A 14,464-nucleotide genomic window follows, 5' to 3' on the forward strand; every position below is an offset into this window, starting at 1 on the left:
ATGCGCGCGCAAGTATGATATATATATATATTTTTTTACTTTTTACTTTCTAAAAATTATTAGATGAAAAATCAATCTGCACAACTTACAGTGACTTATTCCTATGAATAATTAATGAGGCAATAGCTGTAAGTATAATCGTGTAATTACATTTATATGTCACAATTGTACATATATTTTTATTCAATAATATCTTTGAATTAAACAATATATTATTTAATTATTAATTACTTAATATAATAATTACTTATTATATTATTTTAATATGTGAATATATACAATACATACAAGTAAGATTAAAAAGATCGTGGATTATTTACATCCATCATACACGCCATTTAATAACATCAAAGAACTATAATCTCTCAAAATGTAACATCCTCTCATGGTAAAAATAGTAGATAACTCACTTAATTATCATTCAACGATTGTCTTCTACATATTTCTCTTTTATAATTCTTTTTTATAGTATTATGAAAATGAATGCAAATGGTACATAGCCATATCTTAAATAGAAAATTGGTTATAAAATAAATAAATAAATAAAAAATATTTGTTAAGAAAGCATTAATTGTACATTTTTGAATGTAAAATAAATTAAATAATTACAAAAAATGCTGCATAACAGAAATGATTTTGTTTCTATTGTTATATGTTTATATATTAATTCAATTCAATTATGTTTGCAGTTATGTCTCGTATAGTTCATGAATTTATATATTTGATTATAAAAGTTATTAAGCTACCATAGGAACAATTAATAACATAACATGCAACATATTTTACATTCAGAATGATTTCATATTGAGATGAGAAAGTTATGTTGTAACAACATTTAGTCTTATATATCGATTTGATATAGTAATGTAGTTTAGACCTGTGAGTATTCTAAAGTAGCAACAAATGTAACGTTTTTTAATCATTGATGTATCGAGTAAATTCAGTTTGCAGAATCATGCTGCATTACTATGATCAACAATGATATGACACATTTAAAGGAATATTTAATAATGAACATGTTATAATATTTTGTTGATATTGCAAATCAATTTCATACTTTCCCTAGTTTTGAGTATTGACAGATAACATGATGACTTTGAACATTGAACATTTCTTTTAATTTTAGTAATTCGTTTTTAATGGGTCGTTAAAGATTCAACAGATAGTGTAACCGATGCTGTGTGACGAAATCTTTGTGAAATATGTCCAGGAGTAGATGGTACTTCCTCGATCCTTTCTAAATCATTTGCTGCTCCTGCACTATTTTGTTTAAAAAGTCGTTGAATTGTTCTCTGATTTGTTGGCTCTTGAATGGCAATAGATACAGGCTCGTCACCTCTGTCTAAACTAAATTGCCTTTTCAACAACCGACCACTAGAACTTCTGTCTGTAATTGTTAATATTTTTAGTAAATATTTTAATTAAATCGATAGATCAAACATTATGAACATAAATGTATAATATACTTACTGTGTTCGTTAGGAGAAAGACATCTGTAGCGATTATATGGTGTACTAAGATCGTTCTCATCGATACCACCGACGAGCCTTCTATGTTTACTCGCTGCAGCTGATCGAAAAGATAAAGCAACAGAGCTAGCAATTGATGTCAAAGAAGTAGTTGAAGCGCCTAAGATTGTCGCAGTTGTTTCTGTATCGGATACTGCTAATATATTACTTGAAATTTGTGTATCACTGGATGTACTTTTCTTAATAGTTATATCATTAAATTCAGCCGGTTTTTGATTCATACGTTCATTTTTCAACATTTCAAATAGATCCTCCGTTGATTTTAATGAATTACTCTTTTCAAGTGTTTTTTCATCATGTACAGATACATTAACTTTCTTTGTTTCTGACGTTTCAAATGAAGAGGCGTTCGAAGAATTCCCTTCAACAATTTTCACATTACCATTGTCTTTTCCTTTCTCATTGATATTGTCTTCATCATCTTCTTCATCGTGTATGCTATAATTTCTATTATTTGCGAGTAATGTGCGTCGTAGATGTTTTGATTCTGCTTGCCCATCGTTCAATGAGTTCTTTACTACTAGACTGTCATCCAATCTTTTGAAATATGGATTAATATTGTTTTTATTTTTAATATGTATTCAATATGTTTCTAATATCCATAATCTAATAAATTCAAATAATCAAAGATCTAAGAAATGTAATACACAATTAACTTACCCATGATCCTCTCTTTTGATAGCATGGAAGTAGATAAATTATCAGAAAACTGGAAAGTAAATTATTTAAAAAAAAAAAGAAAATGAGATAAAGAATTGATATTAAAATATATTAGCAATACTGATGGATTTATAATTTATCATTGTGATCGACAATTATATTTATATTATGAAAAAACAAAAAAGTACCCGAAAGGTGGAGGTGTTGGCAGTTTCTTGTCAAAGCCTTCCTTCCCCAGTAACCAATAAGTTGGCATTTTTCCTTTTCCTTTAACATCTGTAGTACCACGATATTCGATATTATATCCGCCAGCTTGCGTTAATCGATCTTTCGTTGCTTGACTAATGTGTATACGCCATGGTGCACCCGTTGATTCCATTCTCGATGCAGTATTTACAGTATCACCGAATAAGCAATAACGTGGCATTGTTAAACCGACAACTCCAGCGCAGCAAGGACCTACAGAACAATTAAACATAATATTAGTGTTGGTATATTAAATAAAATAAATTGATATCTGATTGATAAATATAAAAAATAGAAATCTAAGTATACTTAACCGGTATGAAGACCGATTCTTAATTTTAATTGCATCTGTGGCAGATGCCTTATTTTAAATCTTCCACTTTGATGTAACAAATCAAGTGCCATGGTAGCCACTTGAGTGGCATGATCAGGAATTCTAACTGGACATCCTCCAACTACCATATAAGCATCTCCTATGGTTTCCACCTAAAGTAGTAATTATTTTAATATTTTAATAAACAGAAAAAAAAAGTAAATTTGTAAAGAATAAAGTATATATTATTAAATAATACTATTTTTATGCTCGTCCTTACCTTATAAACAGCATATGCATTAATGGTTGCATCAAAACACGTATACAGGTCGTTAAGTAAATCTACTACTTGAAAAGGTGTTGAATGAGCGGAGATTGTCGTGAAACCTACAATATCCGAAAAGTAGATGGTGACTTCGCGAAATTCTTCAGGGTCAACGGGGATGCCCAATTTCAATTTTTCCGCCACCGAGCTGAGAATTATTAGTCTCTTAGTTCTTAAATATTTATATAAAATCTTTAGAAAACTCACTTTGGTAACATCCGATTTAACAGCTGTTCCGTCTTTTTTTTCTCCATATCGAGTTGTTCCGTACGTTCACGTATCAATTCTTCCAAATTATTTGAATACTTTTCCAACAATTGGAACATAGTATCAATGAAATTTACTTTCCTGTGAGAAAAGAAAAAGAAAACAAGAACATCATATTTGATTTTAAATTAAAAATTGAAAAAGAAAATTATTATTTGTTAATTTCTTGATCTCACCTGCCATAATTTAGTTTCTTGAATAAATCATGGACACAGTTAAAATCAGGTCTCATGTCCGGAGATTCGGCCCAACATTGTCGCATTATATTAATAGCTTCTGGTGGTGCTGCACCTTTACTAACGGATGGCCTAATCAATGGTGGTGGACTCATCACTTTCTCTATTATATCTATACCGTAGCAAGTAAATGCATTTCATGTTAGAATCGTACGAAGATTTTAAAATAATACATTGTTTTTATAAGTCTTTTACCTTCGGGAGATAAAGCTAACATACAAAATGGTTCGCCGCGTACAATGACCTCTTGCATGATGATACCAAAACTATAAACATCACCTGGTTGAGTACCTTTCTTTCGAAGATTCACATCTCTAAGTAATTCTGGTGCTGTCCACAAAAGATCTGCCCAGTAAAATGAATGAAATAAAATGAAAATATTGATTAAATTTAATAATAACGACATTTAAATAATAATACGTAAATAAAAAAATAATAACGCTTTATATTACCGCGAAATAATTTTGAAGGTGATGACATGTTTTGAGCTTCGTAAAATGCTGGAAGGCCATAATCAGTAATCTTAAGGACCCAACGTGCATCGATTACACAGTTCCGTGATGTAAGGTAACCGTGAACCCTAATCGGTGTACCGTGAAGATATCTCATACCCTTAAACAAATTTAATGCTACATTTAATCTTTACTTAACTTCGTAATGTGATATTAATATAAAAATAAAGTGATTGTTATTTTTATTCGATCCCCTTCCAATTATTTTCATCGTGTTGATGCATTTTTAATAATCGTTATTAAGATTATCGAATGACTTATCTATAATAAAGTATTTTGTTTAATTAATCTTTAAAATGATTAGTTTTTTTTTTATATCAATAATCACTTTCTTATTATTAGAATCGGAGTATCATTGTAATGCGTTTATGTGTATTGTAATATATGTTTTACATTCTACGACATAAGAAGTTAAAAACGATTTTTTTTTTTTTTAGACAAATCGATATTTTGGACAGCAATCATCCTTAGCTTATATTAAATTTACCCGCACTAAGTCCGTAAGTAAAGACAATCTAAATGACCAATCAAGTTTGATCTCGTCTTGAACCAGTACATCTTCTAACGATCCTCTTGAACAATATTCCGATACAAGGCATGGTCTTGTCGGTTCATTCAGGCATCCAATAAGGGGATTGAGGTTTTCGTGACGTAGGCCATGAATCTATTCATAAATATGTTAAAAATTAAAAAGTGTGAAAAAAAAAAATTTCCTTTGACTTTTTAAATGCTTTTTAATTACCCGTGGAGTATTACATTTCGGGTTAATAAAATAGCATATAAAACAAATTGAATAGAATATATTTTTATTACCGTAACTAAAACGCCCATTGTTTTATTCTTCAATTCGAATGTACCTTGACAGGATAATTCCTTCAGTTGAACCAAATCACCCTAAATAAATTGAAAGTACAAACATTATATGTAAATTCGATTTCTTCTATTTGATAGGAAGCGAATTATATTCACGCAATCATACAAGCAGTCCAGTTTGATACCAAGTATAGTAAAAATTGTACAATATAATAAATAAGATTCGATGTTAATACATTTAAAAGGTATCAGTAAAAATATAGTAAAAAAAAAAAAGCTCGTAACCGAGTTGCTTATAAGTTCCGTGAATGAATAGCGAACACTATCTTCATGTAAGCGTATGACGCGTATGAAGACAGAGACGTATTTACATTATACATAGCACGTCGGACCTTGAAGAAAGTTTGTCTCGCTAAATTTCCCGTACTAGTTTGTAGATAGGGCCTGTGGGAACCGACGGTGCCTACTTGAAGCAAATCAGGTTTCTCAACTTTTGGTCCACCAAACTCCTGCAACGGCTGCAACCAGCAGCATAGCATTGTTTCGACCCCCTTATCAACCTGAAATGACGGATAAAATAATGTATTTTCAGTTAGTCAGATGACAAAGAGCACTGTGAAATGTTTTAACAAAGTCGAACTTTTGCCCTAGTTTCTATTCAACCGCTATTATTATACATTGTAATCTACATTTTAATACTAACCGTTTTTGAATCCGTGTGATTAGTCTGCGGAAAGACGAAATCGGATGCCGTTAGAATAATCTTATAGGGGCCTTCTGATATTCTATTTTTGAGTAGTTGTTTTCTACAAAAACAATCTAATTAATATGTCAACTAAAATTAATAAAATATACTAGTGTTGATATTAAATTAGAAAAAATATTGAAAATTAACATAATTATGGAAGAATAAGTCATAAATAAAACAGGCATCGGAATAACAATGAAAAGCACACGAAGATGTGAAGCACATGATTTACCGGATAAATATTGCTAGGAAGACAAGAAGAAAAGCGAAGAATAAAGATCCCAAAATGGCAGCTACGATATGTGTAGCATGGACGGATACCTCCAATAGACCATCTACCGAATTTTAATAAATTTTATTATATTAATTATTTCGTTCGACATTAATATTTTAAAATATCTTAATTAATTCCATAAATCAAGACTTGTTTAATAATTACTTGTGCAATCATTATCAGCATCGCAAGGAATAAAATCGATATTTTCTACTGTGAAAAAGGCGGGAGCGTTGGTAGTTAATCTTTTTACTGTTAAACCTTCCTTCTCTTCAGATATCATCATAATAGGTTCCCACTTATCGACACGCCAATCCATTACAACATAAGTGTAAATTTTATTATTATAAGAATTTATAGTACCATTATCGTGCATCATAATGCCGAGTGATTCGTTTAAACGTTCGATTAATGTCGGTTGCGTGTAATACTCTGTGCCATTTAACATCTCTTGAATATCGTATCTGCAATGAACGAAAATCGAACGATGAAGTTAATGCATATATATATATATATATATATATATATATATATATATATATATATATATATGCGCATTATTTATATATATATATGTATATATTTATATGTGTATTTATAAATTTATAAAGATCATTCACCTTTGATCGAGTGGCATTAATATAAGCAGATTGTCTAACGTGGTACCACTGAGATTTTGTGAGGGTACATATCGTTGAGATGGATTCATTTTCGCACTTCCCTCATCCGTTCTTTGATCTACGATCGTATAAGTTCGGGGAAGGTCTGAAGGAGAAAAGTTGGAAGACTGAGTACTTGTAAACGAAAGTGAAATTGGCGTCTCAAGTGGCGATGCCGTAGGCACAATCTGCGGAAGAAACAGATCATTATCTTCTGTGTGGATCATCAGAATCATGGAAGTCAACATGCTCGAATCCCGTGATACATCCAGCTCGGTCAAAATACGATTCGTTGAATCGTCGTTCAGGGGCAAGCAAAGCACCGTAGCTGTAAAAAGAAAGAAAAGATGAGAGAACCGAAAATTCATGCGCTTATATAGTATGCGTCAGTTGCCCTTACGCGCGATCTGATAGAATAGCAAACTATTTTCCATCTCATTTCCATCTCGCCCGTAATCCTTTTAAATTCATCTCGGTGCACTGACAGAAAAAAAAGAAAAAGAGAAAGAGAGAGAGAGAGAGGGAGAGAGAGAGGCAGAGAGGGAGTATGTAAAAGAGGACAGAAATTTATTGTAAAGCGTTCAATTCATCAATTTTCTTTTCTTTTTGATTTTTCTTTTTTTTTTTTTGTTAATAGGGCGTAATTGTGATCAGCGAATAAGTGCAAACTAAGCGCTCGTTCGAACAACGAATATATACAGGTGCGGCATGTGTAAAGATTGTGCGATTTTCTACACATTACTCAATTTTCTTTTACACTTCCATATTTACCTCTGCGAGATATATAATGCAGAGATTTCAACGTCCTTCGAACTTGATTCCATGTAGCGCGTTGCGGTAATATTGCGTGATATCGTGGTACAATCCCGATAGTTCGAAGAGCATCAACAACGACCCGATCTAGACTCGACCATGGTTCCTCGTCTGTTGAAAAGAAGCACGTTACTTTAAAGATCACGTTGCTTTGATAGTAAATAAGACACGTGTGCGCTCACCCGTGCCAATAATCGCTGCGGATCTCCATTGCAAGTGAAGAAACATTTCTACCAAAGCCTGAGCAAGAGATGGTAAAGCCGGAGAAAGTCTCACTATGCTCGATAATCTTCGATCTTCCAAGTTTTTCTATAAATAACGTAAATTCATTGAACGTTTGATTCGTTGAGATCTATCGGATTGAAACGATCGAAGGATTTACGTGTAAGAGACACGACAACGTTATTTACCAAAGGACAAGTCCACGTGAATAGAGGCTTGTTCCAAGTATGGGCCAATTTTGAAACGAACTCACAACTCGAGCTATCGAGTGCGGCTATCAAAGCCTTCGTTGTAGGTTGGCTGAGAGAATATAGCAAAGCGCCGAAACCCCAGGACCGCGTTTCACAGGTCACTGTTAACATTTATCACTTCACATCATCGTTGTCTCTCGTCTATTTAGGTGTATATAGAGTCGCGGCAGTATGATGGAAGTACGCTATGTAATAACGGCGATCAAACGAAAAGGGGGGTTAAAATCAATTGGACGAGAATAATAGTTTTAACGCGTTTGCGCCACTTCGCCGTAAGGTTACTACGTTTTATCTGATTACGACATAAATCTCCACTGGGGAAATAGATATTAAATCGATATTGTATATATCTACTGCATTAGCTCCCTATCTAAAACGTAGCCGTTCGCGTTGTTGCATAATATACAATATATCGACGTAACTCGACGTTATAGTCGATGCTAAAATACATTCTCTTAATTAACATAGAACGACAGAGTGTAGACGTGTGTCAGATGACTTTATATATAATACAAGAGATACATACATGTACATATATATATATATATATATATATATATATATATATATATATATATATATATATATATATATATATATATATATATACGTTCTTCGTTCATAAGTACTCACAAGATCTCGGTAATATATTGATGGAAAGGTTCATGCTCCAATGCTGTAACTGACTTTGAATATCGGTTAAATTGACCTCCTCGTTGCATTGTTCGTGAAGGAACACCACTACTTCGTCATCAATTGGGTGGAATTCCGAATACTCTTCTTCCGGATATTGCGATAAGTAAGGTAGGTTACTATCGGTAGTAAGAAGTAGACAGCATCTAGATAGGATCACAATTGGGATCCACCACCACTGGTACAGATAACTTCCAGCCATGGGCTCCTGCCCCTGCTGCCGTTAATACCGTTGCCACCGTTGCTCTACTGCCTGCTCACAAATACAACTTCATCAAGCAATTCTATCTAATAACCAGTTTGATCTCTTAATAACTAAACGTTGTTCGGAATATAATGAACACATTTGTCTTCAATATTAATGATTATAATGATGTTTCTTTTTTCTTTTTTCTTTATTTGAAATGTAAGACAATATTAATTAAAGTAATTACCTTTTTTTTTCATAATTGCATGCTTAATAATTATATTTTCTTTTTATTTATTTATTTTTTATAAGAAAAAAAAGATATACAATTTCATAAACATCGCTATAATGAGATTGAATCTACATAAAGTAAAATATTATGGTCGTGGTTTAGATCGCGTGAATAACTTTCCCATAAAGTGAATTACATTTGGACTTTAGTTCTCTTAATGTAATATCATTTTTTCTTCTCCCCTCTCGCTCTTTTTTCTCTTTTTGAACAGCTTAACGTAGGACAAATCGCGACGAGCGTGATACCGAAAACAAGGAAGGATTGTAGTATGTTCAGAAAAAAAACCTGCTATTTATCAGCAAAGCTCATAAAGCACCGTAGTAATATCTGGTATCGTTCCAAATAGAGAAGGACATCCTCAATCCATTGACGGATTTTAGCAGCGGTTTATCCATTCAACGCTCAGCGATATAGCGAAGGAACCTCCTGTAAATTAAGGGAAAGCTTTCTATATACTTTGCATAACGTTCCAAACTCAATATCCCGTATGGCGTATATAGTCTATTCCTTGAATCATCCAAAGGAATATAAGAGATAGAGAGAAAAAGAGAAAGTGAAAAAAATCGAGAGGATTTAAGGTGTGATATCATATGGAAATTGAAAATTCTTTGATTTTCAAAACAGGAAATAAAATAAAAAGAAATTTTATTAACTGAAGAAATATCGAAGAATATAAAAAGAAATATTATTAAGTTGTTAGAAAAAGAAAATGAAAAAAAAAAATGATCTGCAGATATCTCAATGAAAATATTCAAACGCAATCCCAGTACGATCTTTCTCTCTATTTTTTTTTCCTTCTTTTCTTTCTTTCTTTCTTTTTTTTCTTTGTCGCTTTATACGATAGAACGAAAAGCAGTCTAATAAGTGTCACTCGACGCAGTGCTTTGGTACGTAGTTGAAAGTGCGATGTTACGCTATTTTCATTTGTCAAGCGCCTTGGTAATACCGAGTTTGCTTCGAGTTGAACAATTACAGACACGTCTCTCGCTCTCAAATATTGCATTCCGGGAGACAACTGCGTAATTGGCAGTCCTGTATTATTTGTAACGGGAAAAAAAATATGGGGCGGAAAAATAGCAGAATGCATATAGGTATTTCACAAAGCAATCGAACTCTACAAAAATATGTACGAAGAGCGAAAAAGAGAGAGAGAGAGAGAGAGAGAGAGAGAGAGAGAGAGAGAGAGAGAGAGAGAATAATAGAAGGAAAATAAAAAAGTACGAAATCTGTAAAGGTATGATATGATAAAATAAGCATTTTTTAACTCTGCATAAATTTTAGGAAAAAAAAAGTATCAAAAAGAGAAATATTGAAGAATAGAAAGAAAGAAAATAAAGAAAATAAACATTTATTATATTTCACACGTATGCATACATATATCGATACAAAGATAGATAGACAGATATATATATATATATATATATATATATATATATGTATGTATGTATGTATATATACATACCTTTCTAGGTCCACATCGGTCCACGATAGCATTGCTTCCTCTCACCGAAATTTCGATTAAACTTCAATTCCATTTATCGTAACTCATTGCATTGATTCGTTATCGTCCCGTTCTCTTATGCCTTATACACCCCACACTCTTCGTCGGCAATGAATTTTATTCTATCTCGGGAGACCAGCCGTAGGAAAGTCAATCAAGCTTCTTCTTGCCTTTCGTATATTGCTTTTCGGATTGATATCATGAATAATTGCGTATCTAGTTTCGCAAAATATCCAGTAATTCCCGATTGTCCGAAAAATTTTGTACCATTTCCATTTGGCAATGTGTACATCTCTATCGATGGACGCAAATGCGAACGATGCATACTGCTATCTAAAATATATGAAAACAACCGAAAAAAACAGAGAAAGAAAAAGGAAGAGAAAGAGAAAGAAAGAGAGAGAGAGAGAGAGAGAGAGAGAGAGAGAGAGAGAAAGAGAAAAAAGAAAAATATGTTATTCTTTTGTATCGATTTGATTTCAATGCATATTATATACAATGCTATGGACGTATGATATTTTTTATTTTTGCGAACAAATTCGATATTTATGATTCAGACGGCATGTAAGAAAGAAAGAAAAAGAGAGAGAGAGAAAGAGAGAGAAAGAGAAAAAATAAAAACATGTTATTTCTTCGTATCGATTCAATTTCGATGCTTATTATATACAATGTTATGAACGAGCGAAATTTTTTATCTTCGCGAACAAATTCGATATTCGTAATTTCGACAGAATATAAGAAAGAGAGAGAGAGAGAAAGAGAAATTTTTTGCATGCCTATTATATATTTATACAATACGATTTTACACAAAAAAAAAGGAAACTTTTCTCATTTGCCATTTTTACGCTTCTCACTCATATACGAACGTTCTCGTTAATAATTACATTTGTTAACAGAGTTAATGCAAATTTGTTGATCAGACTCAGCTAAAAAATCTGTTTACTGATAAAATTATGCACCTTAATGTTACAACGTTTAAATAAAACACGACGATAAATTTATCTGATACATACATATACTTGAGAGTAGCTGGCCCGTTAGCTTGGATCGTGTACATTCTTCCGTGCAAAAAAAGATGCTTACTAATTAATCACGGTAGGTTTCCTCACTGTGAACATTTCACGCCAGGCTGATCGAATAAATACTATAAATAATCTGCATACGACGTCTCTCTACACACATACTTACGCATACACGAATACACGTGACAAGATACGTAAACGATCGAAATTCTTGTTCGTATTACTTATAACCGTAGTTTTTAATTAAAAGAAAAAGGGAAAAAAGACAGAAAAAGAATGGAAAAAAAAAAGAAAGAAGAAAAACCCTTACACGATGTTCATTTTCTAATATTCACTCTGCTCATCCGTCCATCAAATGTCCAACCGAGATATTTTCTTTCTTCTTTTCTGCCCTTCTCTTTCTCTTTCTCTTCTTTTATTCTTTTTCCCACCCTTTCCCCACCCGTCGCCATTTTTTTTTCTTTTACAAGTTTCAACCATCACCTCTACGCAATCTAATTTCATGTTCTGACGAAAGCACCGAACATGCAATTCTACCTTAATTATGCATTCGCGCAGAGAAATGGAACTGATAAATGCAAAATAATAAAAGTGAATTACTTCGTACTCGTTGGATGAAGAGAGAGAGAGAGAGAGAGAGTGAAAGAGAGTAAGAGAAAGAGAGAGAAAGAGAGAGAAAGAGAGAGAGAAACGTTTCTTTCTCTTTACCTCTCTATTTTTATTAAAGGAGGAACTTGAATTCACTTTTTTATATAATATTTATGTATCGAAACTCATTAAAGAGACTCAGCTAATAAGAGATTGACGCACGACCTTTAATATTTTTCATTTCGCTATCCTTTTTTATTTCTTTTTCTTTTTTTCTTTTATTTTTTCTTCTTTTCCTTTTATTTCAAATACAATATTCCAATGGATAGGACAATTTTAACGTAATAGGAAATTTTAAGATACCTGAATATCATTGCGTTTAAACTAATTTAATCCATAAATCAAAAGTACATGTTATTCGATTCTTTTTCCTATCTTTCTTTTCTCTGTTCTTTTATTATTTTTCTTTCCTTTTCTTTTCCTTTCCTTTCTTTTATTTTATTTTATTTTATTTTGTTTATATAAGAATACCTTCGACCTATTAAATCAATAATTTAATTCTTGATTCTTTTTATATCTTTATTTTTCTGTAGGGGTAGAAGGAACGTGTGTCATGTCAGCAGAAAATAAAACAAGGGAAAAAGAATACGATCTCGTAACTCATCCGCATTACAGTAATATAAACGCAAACTGCCATGTAACTATCTCAAAGATTTACTTTTGTTACGCGTACTTCACAATAAACCTCAAACCCTCTTGAACACTTAATACCATCACTTCAACTTTTAAATCGTGTTTCTCTGTTATGGTTGTTCATCTTAATCGAGTAAAGTCATAATAACTTTGATAAAAGTTTTCACGAAACAACGTGAACTATAGTCCTCTCGAAAAAAAAAAAATAATAAAAAAGAAAGAAGAAAAAAGAAAAGAGAAACAGCTGAAAAAAGAGAGAAAAAACCAAACGAATTGGATGCAATAATAATTTGAAAAATATAAAATGTCAAAAGATAAAACTTCAATTCTGTCATATTTTATCATTAATATTTTTTACAGTTGTACGATAGAACGCATATGCTGTCTCTTTTTCTCTCCCTCTATCTATCTATCTATCTATCTATCTCTTTCTCTCTCTCTTTATCTCTTTTCTTTCTTAAGAATCGACACGTGTTTCATCGATCAAATGTTTTACTTCGTCCGAAAGATTTACGAGCTTATTCGATATAACACCGAGATTTATAAACTGGTATGTACATATGTATGTACGAGTTTATTGTCGTTGATAACGTCATTACGCGAATATATAAACCTGTCGGTGGTGTTTGGATGTACGGGGAAACGTTAGGACGAATGCAATTAAGTTCCAATTTAGTTTCGAAATTCGCGCACTAATTCACTTGAAACGTAGAACCTAATAAATATTGGAACTGATGACAAGCGTTAAACGGGTGCCGATAAATACGATAATTTAGTGGTAATTTCCATACGTTTTATATCACCGATTAAATCTCAAGCAATAACAAATCTCAAGAAATAACAAATACAAATGATTAAGAATAAACTTTTAAAGGATTCATACCTGTTTGTATCCTAAGTATTCTGCGTGGAGTAACAATTAACAACGATGCACAATAAATTCGAAGATATTATCGTTGATATCAATCATGATCGTAAGATCGATTTGTACATTACACACGCTGACCACCGGAGAAAATTAATGAAAACTTTGACACGCGGTGTCGATCAGTTAGTTAGTCATTCGTCGGTTGCTCGACTGACGAGACGAAAAGAGAAAGTGAGTGAGAGTGAATGAATGTGCGAGCAAGTGAGAAAGAAAGAGAGATAGAGATAGAGAGAAAAACAGACAGAAAGAAAGAGATAGATATAGATAGAAGTAGAAGAACGAGAGAAAAACCAGAACCCGCTGCATACTCATGAGAAACGATCCGAACGCTTTGGCGTTCGGTATCGAACTGAGCTCTCCTCGTCGCTAGCTCACCTACTGATGCTGGACGTGTTGCTATCACAACGAACGTTATCACACGGTCATCCCCAGTCTTCCCGGGGAAGCTGAGCAGCAGTACCAATAATACTCACTGGCGGCAGAGGCAGCACTTTTCCCTCCTTTCTTCCTTTTTTCCCTCTTTTTTTTATCTTTTTTTTACTTTCCGATGCATCCTTCCTACCAAATTAATTACCCTATCAGATCGACTTAAAGATTCTTTTTCATTTTAGGTCACATTTTTCTCCACGTTACGAATAACTCCTTAATGGACAAAAATACATTTAATTCACTATTTGAGGTTAAATTGAGGT

At 32.6% G+C, this 14,464-nt stretch overlaps 1 protein-coding gene across 7 annotated transcripts; it reads right to left on the reverse strand.

Moving 5' to 3' along the window:
- Positions 1-194: 194 nt before the first annotated feature.
- On the reverse strand, positions 195-14,211 carry LOC124424713 (retinal guanylyl cyclase 2). Of its 7 annotated transcripts, none has more exons than XM_046964138.1 (24): positions 14,081-14,211; positions 10,503-10,874; positions 9,326-9,466; positions 8,502-8,814; positions 7,806-7,969; positions 7,578-7,704; positions 7,354-7,527; positions 6,544-6,910; positions 6,089-6,387; positions 5,882-5,984; positions 5,605-5,707; positions 5,273-5,461; positions 4,902-4,982; positions 4,576-4,752; positions 4,029-4,188; positions 3,772-3,921; positions 3,517-3,688; positions 3,281-3,421; positions 3,029-3,221; positions 2,750-2,921; positions 2,378-2,648; positions 2,190-2,201; positions 1,471-2,066; positions 195-1,387 (listed from the first exon to the last, which is right to left on the reverse strand). In XM_046964138.1, exons 4-24 carry the CDS (start codon positions 8,761-8,763, stop codon positions 1,137-1,139), a joined length of 4,164 nt encoding a protein of 1,387 aa, XP_046820094.1. In that variant the 5' UTR covers positions 8,764-8,814; positions 9,326-9,466; positions 10,503-10,874; positions 14,081-14,211; the 3' UTR covers positions 195-1,136. The 7 variants fall into 7 exon arrangements, with proteins under 7 accessions (XP_046820094.1, XP_046820097.1, XP_046820098.1 ...); XM_046964141.1 differs by having other exon boundaries at positions 7,354-7,506; positions 13,728-14,141; XM_046964142.1 differs by having other exon boundaries at positions 5,294-5,461; positions 13,728-14,141.
- Between the last annotated feature and the right edge of the window lie 253 nt (positions 14,212-14,464).

The sequence above is a fragment of the Vespa crabro genome, chromosome 6 (genome assembly GCF_910589235.1).
Source record: "Vespa crabro chromosome 6, iyVesCrab1.2, whole genome shotgun sequence".
NCBI classification, from domain to species: Eukaryota; Metazoa; Arthropoda; class Insecta; order Hymenoptera; family Vespidae; genus Vespa; species Vespa crabro.

Excerpts from the sequence above, each read along its gene's own strand:
- LOC124424713 (XM_046964138.1), bottom strand. The coding sequence starts at position 8,763 with ATGGCTGGAAGTTATCTGTACCAGTGGTGGTGGATCCCAATTGTGATC. Across the intron at positions 2,649-2,749 it reads AAGAATCGGTCTTCATACCG|GTCCTTGCTGCGCTGGAGTT; the intron begins GTTAAGTATACT and ends ATTGTTCTGTAG. Across the intron at positions 1,388-1,470 it reads TCTTTCTCCTAACGAACACA|ACAGAAGTTCTAGTGGTCGG; the intron begins GTAAGTATATTA and ends TAACAATTACAG.